Source organism: Monodelphis domestica, chromosome 7, assembly GCF_027887165.1.
Source record: "Monodelphis domestica isolate mMonDom1 chromosome 7, mMonDom1.pri, whole genome shotgun sequence".
Lineage (NCBI taxonomy): Eukaryota > Metazoa > Chordata > Mammalia > Didelphimorphia > Didelphidae > Monodelphis > Monodelphis domestica.
The window spans coordinates 149,513,050-149,532,299 of record NC_077233.1 but is presented as its reverse complement, the minus strand read 5'-3'; the positions used below and the strand labels follow the sequence as shown (position 1 = coordinate 149,532,299).

The 19,250-nt window shown below is 33.9% G+C and overlaps 1 protein-coding gene across 24 annotated transcripts in view; it reads left to right on the top strand.

The window, feature by feature from the left end:
- Positions 1 to 19,250, top strand: part of TNRC6A (trinucleotide repeat containing adaptor 6A) — a 303,084-nt gene that overhangs the window by 219,066 nt on the left and 64,768 nt on the right. For all 24 annotated transcript variants that reach the window (XM_056805836.1, XM_056805849.1, XM_056805845.1 and 21 more), the window contains one exon: positions 6,373 to 6,394. In XM_056805836.1, the coding sequence (XP_056661814.1) occupies positions 6,373 to 6,394 (22 nt within the window). The remainder of the gene's footprint in view (positions 1 to 6,372; positions 6,395 to 19,250) is intronic.

Sequence of the window (19,250 nt, the reverse complement as noted above, 5' to 3'; positions counted from 1 at the left end):
CAAGAGGAATTAGAGAGCTTAACAGAAAGAAGTAAATTTGACTTCATAAGTCTTGTTGAGAATTGTTTATTTGAAACCAATGACTGAATATGGCTCTGAATAGGTATACCTTAGCCCCAAAATAAAACTGTTTAGCCAAAGGGAATGGAGTGAAATAGAACTGCATGTTAAAAAGGTATGTTGCAGTAAGAAAATCTAGGAACTGGAGTGAAGATCCATGAAGGGAGAAACCAAAGTGAGTTTGTCACTTGATTTTACTACAGATCATCCTATAGAAAGAGCCAATAGATGGAAGAGTTTAGGAAATATATCACAAACAAGGTACTTCAATTATCCAATTATTATAATTATAATGCTAAAAACAGAGCAGCTAATCTTTTTGACTTGCCTTAATAATTTTATCCTTCAAAATGCCGAGGAAACAAAAAGAAATTCTATTCTGCAGATGATTATTACTAAAAAGGAGAGACTAGTAACTAGAGTAAAAATGGCAGGAACCTGAGAGGGAAATAAACTCCCTCCTTGTGTCTTATAATAAAGGAAAGGAAATCTGAACATAGTGTGACATGCACCCCACATTTGAGGAATGCAAACTCCAAAAGTTGTGGCGAAAGGTAGTTTTAAGATTTCATGGACTCTTGCGTCTGCCAGAGGAATGGAAGTTCTTAAGAATAACATTCCAAAGAAAAGGAAAGAGGGAAAATAAGTTAACCTAAGATGAAAAGTAAGACTTGTTTAAAGAAACTGTCTACAGATAAACTCATCAAGTGAATTGAATTTTTTTTTTTAATCCATAAGATAGAAGCAGGGCCAGGTAATGGAAAGTGAATGTAAGAACATGCCTCTGTAAACATGTTATTAAAATTAGTGTTTTGAGATATCAGCTCAGAGTAACTGATGGTGGTGAGAAACCTGGAGAACAAAAGGGGAATTATTTGTTTATAAAGTTGCACTGAAATTTTCTTACTTGGGAGTTTCTTATACTAATGGACTCCCAGGTCCAGACCCACCCCTTTATTGGCGGGGGTGGGGAGGGGGAGATGAATGAAAGGACTAGGACTTCTTTGGGCATTTGGGCTAAAGGAAGGGGAATTCAGAGAAAAGAAGCTCACTTCTTTCATTGCTTCAGTTTTCTTTACCAAAGAGAATGACCTTTGCATTGGAATGGACAAAACAAAAATGACTAGCAAGGTCTTGACACCCATGATAAATAAGGAGATATTTGTAAAATCTTTTAGTTATTTATCCTTAATGAACTCAGATCACCTGGTCAGGTGAAATTTGTCCTTGAGTAATAAAAAAACTGGCAGGATTTCTGAGCCATTGTCAACATTTGAAAGACCATAGAAAATGGGAGAGGTTCCACTAGCTCAGAAAGGGGCAAAACTTGGTTCAATTTTTTTAAAAGGAAAGAAAATCAAATCTATACTGGGATAATGAACTTGACTTTGATTTTTGGGGAAATTCTAGAACAGATCATTAAAGTAATGGTTGATGAACATCTAGAAGAAAAGGGGCAAAGGATTACAAGGAACCTGTATGGCTTCCCAAAGAACAGTTCATGTCATACTAACCTTATTTCCTTTATCAGTAAGGGTTTCTAAACTAATAAATAAGAAGAATGCCATAAATATAGTTTATCTAGATTTTAACAACACTTTCAGTAAAGTATGTTATACTGTACTAATCACATGTTCATCATATTTACATACCATGCTGGAAAGGTTAGCTAACACATTGAATGATAGGATCCCAAAAGATCTTAATTTGGTAAGATAAAACTCAGTAGGATAATTCAAAAAATCAACTTTTCAAGTACAGGATAGGAGAGATATGATGAAATAAAAATTTAGTGGGTTTTAGTGGACTCTAAATTGAATAAGAACTAATAACAAGACATTGCAGTCAGAAAAGCTGTTTAGATCCTGGACAGCATTCAGAGAGGCATTACCTTCCAAGAAAGGGGAGGTAACAATCTCTCTGAATTTGTCTCAAGTATTGCTGTCAGTTCTGGGTTCCACATATGAGAAGAACAATGAATGCTAAGCTGGAGAACATCCAAAGGAGGCCAACCTGAAGGGCCTTGAGCCCATATCACATGCAGGTAAGTTAAAGGAACTGAGGAAGTTTAGCCTAAAGAAGAGGACAAGTCAGGGTCACAGTAGCTATCAATGTTCAAGAGCTATCTTTTGAAAGAAGAGGAATTTTGTTTGGCTCCAGAGTGAAGAAACAATTCTTATCATTTTACATATCCAGCCATGAGCTAGATGTAGTTCTCATTTAAAGTTCATTGAAGATAAGTAAAGCAGTGCCATCTCAATGAGAAAATCTAGCTTCAACCATTTTCAGGTCTTGGAATTTTATAGGTCAGCCAATTGAAAAAAAAAATTTTTCAACAAATAGAGGCAGATTTCCCTATCATGTTTTGCCTGTTTTCAGTGTTAGGCTTATAGCTTGTTTGAGATTTTATTAAGTTGTTTTAAATAAACCTAATAATATTTAATGTAAGAATATTAAATGATATTTACTCATGTATATCATGTCTCTTGTTCTTGTTAGCTCTGAGTTATTTGGACTAGTACTTCTATAATTAATTGATGTTTTACTGGTTCAAAAGTATATTTAATATAAAAGCCTTCAGTGCATTTTTTCAATTGATTTTAACCAGTTGTGAAGTTTGAAAACTTCCAGAATTTGTTATCTTTATTTTTCATAATATCAGAAGCCAAAGTGGCCTATGAAAATTTTCAAGTAGGAACTTAAAAGATCTGTATCTACTTACCTACTCTGCTGGATAGAATACTTTGCCTGTTTCAAATAAATATTTTATTAATATTGATTTGTAAACTACTTTTGACCTAGATTCTGTCATGTGGCTATACTATAGATTCTGAGATAGCTTGTTTGTGGGTATAATATTTATTAGGAAAATATTAATACTTTGTTTTGTGTTTTTTTTAATCCATCCTTTTTAATTCCAGCCTAGACTATGATGTGAAGATGCTTATCAATACATGCTGAATTTTATGACATTGTGATTCTGTTATGTTGGTGTTAGCTTTGATTACTGAATTCATTTTAAGAGTTCATATACTATTGTACACAGACTTTTAATTTAATATTTTTCCCTATTAGAGATAACTGGCATATAATAAACACATAAAATATAAGACCAAATAATTTTTATAGCTCAGTAGAAAATATGGTCAATATCCTATGATAATTCTAATAAGAATAGAAGACAAAAGTTAAATGACAGAGTAAAAAAAGAAACCCCTTATTTTAAGTAAATGTGCTTCAGAGAACTTTTAATTTAAAACACTGATGAAGTGCAATTTCCTATAAAATTTGAGACATTGATTTTTAAGAAATTTTTAGGCTGGAATTAATCAAGGTATAATAGAATTCAGGTCTAGAAGTCAAAGGACATGGTTGTTTATCCCAGCTCTTTGTTTGACTAGGCTAGGCTATTTGACTTTCAACAAATTGCTTAATATCTCTGGATATCCATTTTATTGTCTTTAGAAAATGGGGGCTAGCATAGACAATTGTTAAAGTCTCTTAAAACTAGTCAACAAGCTTGTATTAAGTGCTTTCTATATGCTAGATTTTGTGTTAAAAGTTAAAAAAAAAAGCCCCTGCCCTCAAGCAAAGGAAACAACATGTAAATAAGTAAATACACAAAAATATAATTGTAAATGTATGGATGGATGTGTGTGTGTGTATACACACATACATATACATCATATACCTACACACATATATATATATAGTATGTATAAACAGAATAAGAATGAAAAATAACCTGATGGCATTGGCAGCTAGAAAGTGTGGTCTAATGGTTTTTAATTCTGCTAGGTAGCAATATATGATGAAATGTGATTTTGTAACCCAATTTATTTTGTATTGTAAATGACTAGTCAGAAAAGAAATGAATTGAAGGTCTAAGAGTTCTGGCTATGGAACTGGGAGGTCTCTAAATGTGAAATTCCTTTGACCAGATGGGAAACTAAAGTATGAGCCTAGACTCAGGAAGCACTCTTATTAATAAAACACCCAGCATGCTCTGATCCTCTCTGACATTTTAACTGCTTATTCATAAACATATTTTCACTTGTCTGCAGCATTTTGTTTTGTTTTTGTTTTTTGAGAAGCAGAATGATATAACAGAAAGAACACTGGGTTTGAATACAGCACCTGAGTTTGAATTTAAGCTCTGCTACTTGTGAGCTCCTTGGGACAGCTTCAGTTTCCTCATCTGTAAAATCTCTTCTAGCTCTAAATTCTATAATCTTATGAATATGTCTGTTTTCTAAAATAAGGAATTCCTGTAAAATGTTTTAAAGAAAATACTACTTGATTACTTTGAATTCCCCTTAAGTTACAAAAATATAGCTAAATAAAATGAGAAAAGTTGATAAAAATTACAATTCCTAAAAGTTATCCATTATCCTTAGAGTAAGTCAAGTTTATAAGTTATGATGTTAAACAAAAAATAACACTTGTTTTTAATCATTAGTCTTATAGTTTTCCAACACCAAATCTATCAGGTTTCTAAATAGCAAACCATACTCATGTGAATTTCTTCTCTTCCTAACTTAAAAGAGTATTAATAGTAAAATGATTAATATTTAACTCAAAAGAGAGACAGTGAACCTAGATAATTTAGACTTAAAGGCATGAAACTAGCTATGCATTTTTTTCATTGATTTTATCTTTTTGAACAAACTTCTCTTATCAAGTTTCATGTTTTTAAATGGAAGTCCTTTATTTAAGATACATGTACCCCTTTGTTAAATCAACTTAGTGGAGCAGCTGCCATTGCTCTCCTATATAATATTCCTTGATGTTACTCTCAGATACAATATGTGGACCACTGATATAAAACAGATTTATATTTCTTATTTGATTATATAAATTTCAAATTAAAAAGAGCTATCACTTGTGACCTTTAAGGAATAAAAAAAATTACCTTCTTCTTTGGGTTAAGTTGGTTAAGTTGACTTAAATCAATTTACACATTGGATTTGTCTTAAGAAGGAAAATTTCTTTGTTACATGATACTCCTTTAACTTAATATTTTGAAGGACTATCTCACAATTAGTTAATTAATAACACTTTTAAAAATGTTTTTCCTTCTGTTGTCACTTCTCAGAAATAACACTAAGTAACCAAAAGCCTTAATTCTAATCTTAGATTTACTTCATATAATATTTATCTCTAAACATATTATACTAGAAGCTTAGTTTTCTGGTATATGTTTTCATGTTAATTGATGTTCATAATGTGCTAAAGTGTTAATGCATATTAAAGTACCTGCTGAATTCTCAAAGGAATATTAAACAATGTATAGTATAGTTTGTTATGGTAGTTAATTATTTCTTTTGATAATGTATTCCATATATGGTAACCATTAACTAGAATATTTGAACCAGTACATTTCATTCATTTCCCCAGACATTTATTTTAACTAAGTAAAAGAATATGTTTCTGCCTCCATGTATTAACAACTCTGCACGTACTATTCAAGGAATAATTAATTCATATTATTAATTACCTAGGCTTTTTGATGATTTTTCCTATTGTCCTTAATGGCTACCTGTTCCCCATCATCATCCTAGTTGGCCCATAGTCTCTTGAAATGCCAAAAAACTTTAAGGAGATTGCCTGGCTACTAGCTGCTAGGATATCTTGCTCATGTTTTGTTTCTACTCATTTTACTCTCAGCATCTCCCTTCTCCTCCACCTCCATCCCCAGTCCTAATTCCTTCCCTCCCCTAAACCCAACCCCACCTGCACCCATATTAGTGACCAAGCTTCTCATTAGTTACTAGTTTTATAAACTTTGTTGGAGGGGAAAAAATTAAATTAATAATTAAAGTAATATAGAGGCATCCATTCTATCTCATGTTTTAGTTATATCAGAAGTCTATTTTTATTCTTACCTTCAAAAGGTAAATATTCATAACTGCTTTGAGCAAAATAAGAGTTGGTTTTTTCTTTGCTTTTATGAAACAAGGACTTCAAAATATATTCAAAAACAAATTTATTTCTTTTGGCATGATTTTAATTTTGCAAGTAAATATAACTGCTTAAATTCATCTTAAGAGAAATGTATTCATCAGTGAAATTTTAAATATGTAAAGCTTCTCTTTAGAATTTCTAAAAAAATTATTTCAGGATTTTATTTGCATTTATAGACAAGGTAACAAGAATAAACTGTGGGGGCAAAGTCCTTGTGCAATTACTCTAAAATCCATATTTTTCATCAATAAAAGTAGCTATTGCTTATACAGTGATAATAACCATTTTTATCAGAGAAATCCATTTCTTTCTATTTCATATTTACATTGTTTTTTGTTTTTATTTTAGGCCACTGAACAAAAAATCAAAGGTACGTTACTTAAAGCTATTGTTTTTTATTTTGTTATGTTTCAAATTAAAGTGAGGCTGATCATATACTTTTTAAATTCTTAATGGAAAAAAGAATAGAGAAAAATTCTTAAGGTTTAACTCGAATTATTGGAAGAAATCAGATGGACATAATATTTTTCTCCCTTCCTTTCCTCATTTGTTATAGATTTTTCTACATGTCTCCTGGTAGCTATATTTTAAACATCTCTTAGATATGAAAGCAAATATCCATTCTTGCGTGGGTATTTTTTGAAAACTATAGATGATTAAAACATTCATTAATAATAATGAGAAGGAAGGCCCTTTTGGATTAACCAGTGGCTTGTTGGTGGCACAGTAGATAGAGTACTGGCCTTTAGTCAGGAAGATATAACTTCAAATACAATCTTAGATACTTAATTAACTGTGTGACCTTGGGTAAGTCAGTTAACTTATTTGCCTTAGTTTCCCCGTTTGTAAAATGGGGGTTATGATAGTACCTACCTTGTAGGATGGTTATGAGCATCAAATGAAGTCATAATTGTAAAGTGCTCAGCACAGTATCTGACACATTTGGGCACTGTATAAATATTTTAAATGTTATTCCTTTCCCTCTCTTCTTTAATGAGAAGCTAGAGTTATAAAATATTTAATGAAGTATGATTTGTATCATTTTTTAAGTATAGTTCTGTAGTTTAGTGAAAAGAAAGGTAGCCAGAGGACCTAAGACAAAATCTCTGCTTTTATTTGCTTCACTATGGACAAGTCACTTAATTTCTCAGGGCCAGAGTTTCCTTATCTGTAAAATAAGAGATTTAGGTCAGATGCCTTTTTAGGTGCCTTACAGCTTTATATCCATGTTTTAATAATCCCAATTAAACCCAAGTCCTTCATCTTTAAAATTTTGCTTCCATATTGTGAATTTAATCAATTACGAACAAACATTTAAAAATAGGCTTATCTAAGAAACTGAACTTGTCATTCAGTTGGTTTTTGAAGAAATATGTTAATAGCTATTTCACAGAGCAGTAACAAAACTTATTTGTTTCATATGTAATTTTTTATTTTCTTCTGTGTATTTAAAAACTGTTTTATTGATACTTCTTTTTTTGCATGTTACTATCCATTGATCTACTACCCCCAAACCCTCTCAAGAGGAGGAGCTCCCCCCCAATAAATCTGTATAATGTATATGTGTATAGTGCTGTATCTAAAAAATGCATATCTCATTCATATTCCCAATTGCATATCCTCAAGTCTATTATTTCTCTGTCAAGAGGTGGGAGATATGTTTCTTAATTAGCCTTTTGAAGTTATTATTATATGTTGCTCAGCATCCCTAGATCTTTCAAAGTTTTTCATATTATTGTCATCACATAAATTTATCCTCCTGTTAATTTAACTTTTTAAGAAATTATTGATCCATTTCTTTTAGTAAGTTCGTGGTCTTATATGTTTCTCTGAATCATTTATGTTTGTCATTTCTTACAGAGCAATAATATTACAACACATTTACACACCACTTTTTGTTCAGTCATATCCCAACTGGCAGGCACCAAGTTTTTCAAGTTCTTTGTTACCACAAAAGTGCTGCTATAAATATTTTTGTATATATGAATTCTTTTCCTTCTGTCCTTGAACTTCTTGGGATAGATTCCTAATGTTTTCATTGGGTTAGAATATGTACAGTCTTTGAGAAAGGAAGGCAATATCTTTTCAAAGCTTACCCAAATAAGGGGATAAAATTTTCATAAAACTTGAAAAATTTTTGTTTACATTAAATTGGAAAGCTTTCAAGGAAGCAAAATACATGCAGATAGAATTAGAAGAGAAACAATTAATTGGGGAGAAATCTGGACAACAGATTTCCCCATTAAAGGTCCAATATCCAAAATATAGAATTAATACAGATGTATAAGGGCAGGAACCATGCCCCCAAAATTGTCTGAGAAACTTTCCAGGTCACAATTTGTAGTTCTACACATTTTAAACTAAGGTTGTGCTGTTGTGCTTTGGCTATATGACTGGAATACAGGTATTAAAGTCAAGAGATCTGGGTTCAGGACCTTCCTTTAGACACTTACTAGATCTGATACCTAGGGCAGGTCACTTTACATTTCTTTAAAATGTAACATTGTGCTACTGTGGAAATGTGAACTATTGTTATTGGATACGTGCTAATAAATTAAATTAAGCTAAATTATGACAAATTATAGTACACAATCCATTTACTCACACAGTTTCTTCAACACATAAGAATTAACAGGGGGGACCAGCTAAATAGCACAATGGATAGAGCACCAGGCCTGGAGTCGAGAGGATCTGGATTCAAATATGACCTTAGAGACTTAGCTATGTGACTCTGGGCGAGTCATTTAACTTCAGTTATCTAGCTCTCACCATTTCTACATTGGAACCAATACTTAGAATCAATTTTAATACAGAAGTTAGGGGTTTTATTAAAAAAAATAATAAAGCACAGTAATTTAATTGCTTCATGATTCCCTTGCCTTATCATATATTCTCATATTTCATGGACATTGCTACATGAAAGATTCCATAGAAATAGATTTAAACTTTTTGTTCTCACCCGAGAGGAAATTAATTTAGATATCTTCTCTACCCTCAAAATTGTCACGTAACTTTTATCACTCAGGAAGTTGTGAGTAGCCGTAACATCTCCAGTTTCCCACTAGCTCCTGATAAACTCATTCCTTAGCTCTAGATGAAGCTTTAGTTTCTTGGGAATATAGAACAAGTCCCTAATCCAGGTTCATTGAAAGGCACAAAGTTCCTGGTTGAGAGATGCAAATATTTGGGGGAAGCCCTGGAAATCCTGAGACTTTAAGATGATTATACAAAGGGGAATTTTATCTGGTGATATATGGGAAAACCATAGACTACTTATATCCTATAGATTTTTCAATCACTTAATCAGTGCACTATTTCCTGGCTACCCATTCCGTGGGCATGAGTCAAAATCATGTTCATTTCTAGAACTGTCATTTTCTGGAATACGCATTTTATTACTGTTACCTACACTAGTCTGAATTTCTAAAGGATACGAGAGATGCAAATGCTCTGAACATCAGGTTTTTTTTTTAAACTTTCACCTTCTGTCTTAGTACCCATTTTAAGTCAGAAGAGTGGCACGAGATAGGCTATTGGGGTTAAGTGACTTGCCCAGAGTCACACAGCTAGGAAGTGTCTGAGGTCACATTTGAACCCAGGTCCTCCTGACTCTAGGCCTGGCATTCTATCCACTGTGCCACCTAGCTGCTGCTGAACATCTCTTTTTTTAATAACTTTTTTTTTTATCTAACAGAAGCATGGAAAGATACAAATTAATGCAAATTGGAGTAAGCAGAACCAAGAAAACAGTGTAAACAATGACTACAACAATGTGGATGGATAGAACAACAATAAAATCATTGAAACTGAATCCTGTGATTCACTAAATTCAAGTAGACCGATATCTTTGAGCTCTTCTCTGACCAAGTGCAAGCATGTCTTACCACTGTTAATTGCTTCGGATCTTAAGTTACCATTACTGCTAGGGTAGGAAGAGTTCAAAGAGGAAAAAATGAGCACATATCTCCTTTCTAAACCTAGAGAGAAGGCCCAGGATAAAAGAAGTCCTGGCAGGTAGGGTGTGTGGTGCATCCAATTTGTTTTTGTTTTGTTTTTTTCAATCTGAAACTGGTTACCCAGTTCTCAATGAACCAGTAATTAGGAATTCCTTTGTGTTCTTTCAGCAAGCATCTTATAATTACTGCCAAACTATAGTGTATTTTCATTAGGTAATTGGGGATTGATAAGGAATTGCTGATTCTCCTCTTCTTCCACTTTTTATTAGTATGATGTCTAGATGCATGTACCCAAACTCTTTTTATCTGAAAATGTATGTTGTTCTGTATTTCCCTACCTGGGGTATATGGGTATTCAGGGACCACCTTTCACCCACAGCTTCAAGAAGCTGTGATCACACCCTGATAAAACTGTCTTGGTAGACAGGCTCAACTAAGTTGAAGGTAAATGATAGGCCTCAAACCTCTCTGTAAGTTAAGGGACTGTGTACCCCAAGCATGTGAAGACTTCCCCTCATAGAATGGATAGATAAGAATAATTTGTTCCAATGGCCATGTAGGTGACTGAAGCAAGTGTTATGGAGTTCTTACAGCTTGGTCAGACATCAAAGATACCAAGATCATCATCCACTTCATCCCCAAGCCATTACCAGTTGTACTAACTTTTGTCTTGTCACTGGTCTTTGATGAGTCCAGAAGAGTGAGGCTGATACTTGTGCAACTGTCTCATGAGCAAATAAAGATATCACCTTGTGATATCATTGGTCTTCTTCTAAACAAAGAAACAATTTCCCCAAATACTTGCAGCTCCAAATTCGTGGTCTTTTCATGGGTTCTTCGTCTTAAAGATTTTTCAAACCCTTCCTCCTCTCCTTTGAACTTTCTAACAAAGGAAAGCATCTAATACAAAGACCTCATCTAAGAAATTGAAATATTCTATCATGGTAGTTTCTTGCTTCCCTGTCATTAGGAGACAGTATGTTGCATTATTTATTCACTGGGATCCTCAATGGTTTTCAATTACTCAGTTCAAATTCCTTTTTTTAGGAATCTTTTAATTTATATTATTATAATCATTTATTAATTCGTTTGCTTTATTTTGTTATTCTACACCATTTAAATAAAATCTCCCCAGGTTCCTTATTTATATTTTTGATAATTTAACCAAATCACCTGGATATACCCATTTGTTAAGAGAAATCAAACATTTTTATGCTAAAAATTACTTTCTTAATTAAAGATCACCTTTACCAAAAGTATTTTCCCTTTTCTGTTTTCAAAGGGCTAAAATGCATGTTCTAAATTAAAGAGATAAGGAAAAATCAAAGATACACAGCCCTAAGGAACATATTTTGAGCAATGTAATTTTTGTGTTTTTTTGTAGCTACTTTTACATTGCTGTCACTTTTTGTAAACCAGAAAATTTAAAACAGTATAATGATGATAGGTAAATCTCATTCATAAGGGAGAAAATAATTAGAAACACCTTTTTGATCCACATGTATCCCTTTTTTAAGAACTTTTAAAATATACCAAAATTATTTTCTCAAAACTTCCCAAAATTATTGATACTGACTTTATTCTCTATAAATTTATATCAGATATGTAAGAGGAAGAAAGACTAAGAGGAGACAATTACCCTCAACAGTCCTATCCATCTTGTCCCTAATGTGTACTGGGGACTATAGTGTCATGATCTTTTAGGAACTAGACATTAGAATACTTGGAGGCTAAACCCCACAAAATAAAGATAATTTCCCAAGAGAGTTTGCTTATGGAAAGGGCATGACAGTTGACTGTATGCCTGTTGATTTACCAGGCAAAAAGTCTCCCCCCTGGTCACTAGTCCCTTATATTAGGATATAATCTCCTTAAGAATAGGAACTGTCTTATGCTTTTCTTTGTATCCCCATACCTTGCAGTGCTCAGCAGGTAATATATGATGCTCAATGTCTTTTCATTCATTGATTCTTAATATAAAATTGGGAGTTTCAGCAGCATGATCTCTGAGGTTCCTTCTAGTTCTAGATTCTATATCCTGGAAAAAGAATAACAGTGAAATAGCAATTGATATTTTTCAGATTCCCAGCAGGTTCTGGCTCCTAGCAGGAGTTAAAGAAATTATTAATCACAGCATCAAGGAATTTGATAAGAAACCTTAATACCCAACTAGTCAATTATATAGGAAAGGAATTCTCAAAATGCCATACACAATTGGTTGTCCCACCTCTGCTTAAAGATCTCCAAGGAAGGACCTCTTGAGGCAGCCTCATTCCTTTTTAGAATGGCTCTTGTTATGATCCTGACATTAAACCTGAACTGACCTCTTTGTCAAGTCAGCAAACTTTTATCAAGCACCTACTATGTATGGTCCTGTGTACTCCTTCCTCTAAATGACAGCCATTCAGATACTTGATGAAAACTACTATGTTCTCTATCAGTCTTCCTCACCTAAATATACCCACTTCAACCAACTAATCCTCATATAACATGTACTCAAGGCCTTTCTTCATCTTGGTTGCCTTTCTCTGGACTTTCTCCAGTTTGTCAGTTTATCTTCCCCAGAACTAAACAGTACTGCAAATGTGATCTGATGAGGGAAGAGTACAATAGGACTCTCATCTTCCTAGTCTTTGAGGCTATGTCCCTCCTTTTTTTTCCTTTTTTTTCCATTTTTTAATTTTTTAAACCCTTACCTTTCATCTTGGAATCGGTACTGTGTATTTGTTCCAAGGCAGAAGAGTGGTAAGGGCTAAGCAATGGGGGTTAAGTGACTTGCCCAGGATTACACAGCTGGCAAGTGTCTGAAGCCAGATTTGAACCTAGGACCTCCCGTCTCTAGGCCTGGCTCTCAATCCACTGAGCTACCCAACTGCCACTCTATGTCCCTCTTAATTCAACTGAAGATCACATTAGCTTTCTTGGCATATCATACTGTTGACAGCACAGGGCTAAGCAAAAAATCCCTAGAGTCCTCCCCTGGAAATCTTCTGCCAAGTTGAGTCATTTAAAAGTACCCGTTCAGTCCAGCATATAATCAGTTCTGTATGTATTTGATTGTATTATCTAATTCATATCTTTCCCACAAGATACTTTATCACAACTTTTGTTAAAATCTAAGTAAGCTGTATTAACACTATATTTACTACTTTATTAGTCCTGCCAAAAAAGGAAATTAGGTTACTCTGACATGACTTGTTCTTTAAAGAATTGCTCACCAGAAGAGTAATTTATATTCATCTCTGCCCACAAAAGTTAAGCCCATCTCACTGCTTAGTCTTCCAAAACAGGAGAATGTCAGGACCTAGAATGGATGAAGAACAGGGATAGTAGTTTCATCTTCTTAGTCAATAGAAAGCAAAGAGGGAGAAACTGAAATCAAAATTATAGGCCTTGGAAGCCCTGTTTAAATCCCAGCTTACTACTTTCTCTCGTATGATCATATCACATTCCTCTATCAGTTGCCTTTTTGCCAACGTCTGAGCCTTCTTATTAGTGGTAAGAAAATATCTATATTGAAATTTTTTTCAGAAAATTTGGATTAAAATTTTTGGCCTATTTTGGATGACAATTTTGAATCAATGGAATTTTTTTTTTCGATTCATGATAAAAAATGATTTCTTTGAATCTGTGATGCTTTTGGAAGCACTGCTGTATTAGCTAGTGCCAAGAGAGAGAGAATTCTTTTCTCCTAGAGTGATTTCATTTTTTAATTTTGATATGCCAAAGATGGTTGAATTGAGAAGACCTTGTAATAGAGTTCTAATATTTTGAGTGTTCTAGTTTCACTTGATCAATTGCCTGCTATACATTTCTTTTATTTTTTTTAAATATACATTTCTACCTGGATATCCCCTAGACTTCTCAAATTCATTGGGTTCAAATGGAATTCATTACCTCCCCTTTTTTAAACTTCCCTGTTTCTGTGAAGTCATTATAATTTTTCTAGCCATCCAGATTTCCAATATCAGTATCTCTTCCCTTTTCCTTATTTATCTCCTGTATTCAATCATTTACCAAATCTTGTCATTTTTTTGCTTTACAACATCTCTGGAATATATTCTTTCGCTTTTCTAACAAAGCTACCACCCCAGTATATTCAGGGTCTTATTATTCTCTTACCTGGACTACTACTATATCCTTTTTTTTTTTCCTTAAAGGCAAGTGTCTGAGGCCAGATTGGAACCTAGGACCTCCCATCTCTGGGCCTGGCTCTCAATCCACTGAGCCACCCAGCTGCCCCTTACTATATCATTCTAATTAGGCTTCCTCTCCAATCCATCCTTCATGGGGCTACTGAAATTATCATCCCCATAAAGTATAGACTTAATTATATAAATCTTCTACATAAAAATCTTCACTGTCACTGGCTACCTGTTGCTTCTAGAATAAAATGCAAACTTCTCAACTTGGTATCTTTCCAAATTTATTTCTCATTCCTCCTTTCCCCTAGAATCTGTTCCAAACAAACCTGGCCTACTTGCTATGACCCAAACTGGAGGCTTTGACTTTCACTTCTGTGTTTATACTAGGTGTCCCTCCCCTCATATATGAATATACTCTTCCTTCAGCTCTCCCTTTTAGAATTCCTTGCTTCCTCCTAGGCTCTGTTCATATGCTGATTTCTGAAGGGAACATTTCTTGATTCCCATAGTCCTGTCCCTCCTAAAATTGTTTTGTATTTACTTACCTGATTATATGTTGTGACCCCTTACTGGACTGAAAACTTTTGGGGGAACAAATTTTTTTGGTCTTTATATTCCCAAAATCTAGTATGATACCTTGTGAATCAGGGCAGAATTATTGAATTGAATTGTTAGAAATGGGTAAGATATGAATAACAATCCAAACTGAGAAATTATGAACAAAAGTACTAAAGTAGGAAAATTTAAGAAATGATCATGGAAATTATAAGTGGTCTTCCTGTAATATAAAATGTATGAAGAATACTCTGATAGATTTGGAGCCAAGTTGTGGGAAAATAGGAATGTTGCACATTTCATTGAATTTATGAAGATCACTATTGCTTTGAGAAGCAAAGAGTTACTAAAGGCAGGGAGATAAAGGTTTATGTCAGAGGTAGGATTTTAATCCATGTCTTATGAGCCCAGAGCCACTGCTATTTCCACTTTCCAACCTGTTGATCTAATTTAACTCCCCTCATTTTACATTTTAAAAAGAACCTTAGAGATAAAGGTCCAAGTGAGGAAGTGATCTTCTAAAGGTCAAGATCTCTCAAGAGATAGTGACAGAACAGAGGTTAGAATTTATGTCCCTTGGGGTGTTCTTTTCCATAGTATCATGTTCTCTCTTTCTTTAATCCATTCTACATTTTTCTGCCAATATAATTTTTCTTGATTAAAGCGTGACAATCTTTTGTCCTAAAAGCTTTATAATAGATGATTTTTTATTTCTTACTTAGTAATGTGTACACTCTCCTTTCTTACTTTCCAGGCTCTCTGTAATCTGGAACGGTCTTCATTCTTCATTTTATACATAAATCTGCCAGTGATAAATTTATTTGCTTAGAAAGATAGAAAATCCAGAAGGATAAAATTCCATCCTGCCTTTAAAAAACTAATCCTTCCCAAAATCCATCTCTAATCACAATTGCAGTAATTTCCAACAAAAGCTAAAATTTAAAAGAACTCAGTACAAGTTCAGTTAATAGTTTTGAACTGAGTATTTTTCATAGCATGATGATACATTGGTGATTTTAGTAGTAAAAATTTTCTGATCTTTCCTTGGGTAAGGAGAGGGAGAAATAAATAAATGTAAATATGGGGAGAAAGCATAGATGGAGAGAAAAACCAAATTAATATAGAAACATGAGACTAATTCAGGAAAGTAAGAAAAACTGAGAAGTTAGTTCAAGAAGATAACTGAGTACAGTAAATAGGGGAAAAAGAACCACCCAGCTGTCAACTGGAAGCTATTTGGACTCTTTGTTCTCAGCATTCCAGGGATTATTAACAGTATCCCTCTATTTGCTAAATGTGGTGATGATGGTGGTATTTTGTACAGAATCTCAAATTCACAACCATTGCAGATATTGCTTAATTTTAGTTTCCTTTCATTCTCGGCTACATGAAACCAAAATTAATTAGACAACCATGTCATCAGTACAGGAACTGTGAGTGAATACAAGACCATTCCTGCCCTTAAGGAGGAGGGGCTTAAGTGTTGACCAATTCCAAATCAGATGTTCTGTAGATGGTCATCATAGGTTTTTTTGTTATTGTTTGTTCTTTTTAAAATTCAGGTTCTCATTTCACTTGAAAATTCATTAGCTTATTCCTCTCTTCTACCATTAAAAAAAAATTTCTAGATGTAAGAATCAATGTAGCTCTTTCAAAATCATCTTTCACCCTCCTGAAATCCTCATTGCCTCATAAACTACTGGTCCAGGGCATTCTGGCATCTTATAGTTTCTCACTTCAGAGATTCCTCCTTTCCCTGCTCTCTTTCTCAGTGCCTCTGAAGAGTTACTTAGTCCCTTAGGATTCCATCTCTCCTGCTCCATCCCTAGAACTTCCCCAGAATCCATCCTGCTTCATAGGATGTCTTACCTCTCTAAGTATTTTGATATATTTTGTCTCTCTGTTTGGTTTGTACGTTGTCTTACTAGACCCAAAATTCTTGAAATATGAACAGCTTTTGCTTTGTAGCTTCCTCATTTGCACATAGAGAGTACTTGCATTTTATGAGTTCTATTTAACCTCCCTATGCCTTTTACTTGTTAGTTACTCATGTGTGTTACAGTCTCACCTCTCATTTGGATTATAAACCCCTTGAAGAAAAAGAACTTAGTTCATTTTTCTATCCCCATTGTCTTGTAGATAATTGACCTCTGGCAAAAAGTTTTGGGGTGCAGTACTAAATGACTTTGTTTAATGCTGGTTTGTTTGGGGGAGGGGGATATTATATTCCAGAGATGCCCGTGATAGGTGAAAATCCGCAAAGTAGTGGCATTATATTTATTTTATTATTTATATATATTTTTAAGGCTTTATAAACCCCATTCTCCTATAAACCTTTTCTATACTCATTAATAAGAGTATAGTCTACAGTCACTGTATAGTCTACAGTATAGTCCTACAGTCACTGAGCCAATCATCACCCAGAATAGAGAACATAGTGCAGTGATAGTTGCTTTTCATTCTATCAGCCAATAGTATGCCATGTACAACCTCAGGTTGGCAGACTTGTGCAAGCAATAGTGGCATACTGCATTTCTATTGTATACAGTACAGTATTCATCCACAAAATCCCATGATATAGGAAAAACTCTGTGATACAGAATTCAATTTTTTTAAAACCTGCAATATAGTAAAGACTCAGTAAGTGAACCGTGATATACCAAGGGACAACTGTGAGTGTATGTATATATACATATACATATACATATACATATACATATACATATACATATACATATACATATACATATATTTACTTTGACTTACACATTCTGTAAAGGAGGAGATTTTATACTGGAACTACATTCCATTGTAGTATCAAGTAGAATTTGATGAGGTGGTGGGTACATGCCAAACCTTGTCCAGATAACCTCATTTATCAGAGGATCTTGTCTGCCTGTCCATCCTATTCCAAGAAAGATTCCAGGTATCTCAAAAGTTTTGATGCAGTTTTAAGCTAGAATAACTTAGAGAACTATTAAACTAAACTAAAATAATTTTGAAGGTGTTTAAGCCTTTTTTTAAAAACCTGTTTCTTGAAACACAGAAGAAAAAACATTTGCCTTATCATATGGTTCAATGAAGATATGTTTGGGGATGTAGACTCAAAATGATCACTTGCAAATATTAATAATATGTAAATAGATCTTGATCAATGATACATGTACAACTGAGTGGAATTGCTCATTGGCTACGGGAGGGGAAAGAAAGAAAGGGACAGAAACAGAAAGAACATGAATCATGTAACTGGGAAAATATTCTAAATTGATTAATTAAATAAATTAATTTTAAAAATAAGTATAAAAACAAAATCAAAAGGGGGGAAAGTGCTTCCTTCTTAGAATTGATACTAAGTGTCAATTCCAAGGCAAAAGAGCATTAAGGGCTAGGCAGCTGGGGTTAAGTGACTTGCCCAGGGTCACAAAGCTAAGAAGTGTCTGAGGCCAGATTTGAGCCCAGGACCTCCATTCTCCAGGCCACTAAACCACTTAGCTGCCCCTGCTATTAAGTCTTACTAGCTTTATAGTGCACTAGGATTTTGGGAAAGCCTGTACTTAGCTGTCTGATTATGGCAATCCTCCACCTGGAAAATGAGACTACTTACTCTCATGTTAACAGTGATTTATCTTTCATATTTGCATCTCTTGCTTATATAGACTATAAGTACATCAGAGTTACTTTTATTAATATAATTTCAGCACGATACTTAAAACTAATGTTAAAACAAGCTTAGGTTTAAATCCTTTTGCTTTATTTGAAATTCATTTCACAAAAGGCATTCTCTTAATTTTGGCAATTAAAAAAGTAATTAGCTATTAAACTGTGACTTTATAAACTATGTCAAGCTGTGTTTGTTGACTTTTCCATTTCAGGGGGCCAAATTTATGTTTAAGCTTACTTGAAATAGATATTTTCTGAAGTCTAGCATGGATGTGCAGGGGTTAATGGATGAGAAAATTATGTAGATGTTTCCCAAATCAGCTAGCTGGGCTCAGAGCTATGACCATTTTTTTTTTATTATGAAAATTCTAGGCCTAGATGTTAAGTGTATCAGCTTGAAAGCCCAAGTCTATCTATTTGCCCTTTAACATTACAGAACTGACAGCATTTTAGGGCATGACATGCAAGGGAAAGCATTATAATATACCCAATGTGCTTATTTATTAACAGGAAGAGAATTTTTTTTATGACAGCGTAGGGCTGCTGTTTGTTCCTAATGAATTTGATTGTTAGTCAATTTGAATAAAATTACTCTGAATCATTGGAGCATCTGCCTTTTTTTAATTGGAAGGGAGAATTTAAGTTACTGGGCCCCTCATTGAGGAGAAGTTGGCAAGCTGTACTTTTCTATCAGTAAAATGACACCATGCTTCTCCATTTTCTAATGAAATCTACAGAGTGGGAAAGCAACAGAAGTTGGAAGCATCTTTCTTTGGAATCTTTCCATGTAGTCTTTCTTAACCTACTTTGAGGATCTTCTCAGGTTTGTGCCTTGTGAAATTGTGTGCTTGTTTGATAACATTGTTGTTACTTGTAGGAAGGCCCAAGTCACAAAGTGGATGATTTTGGA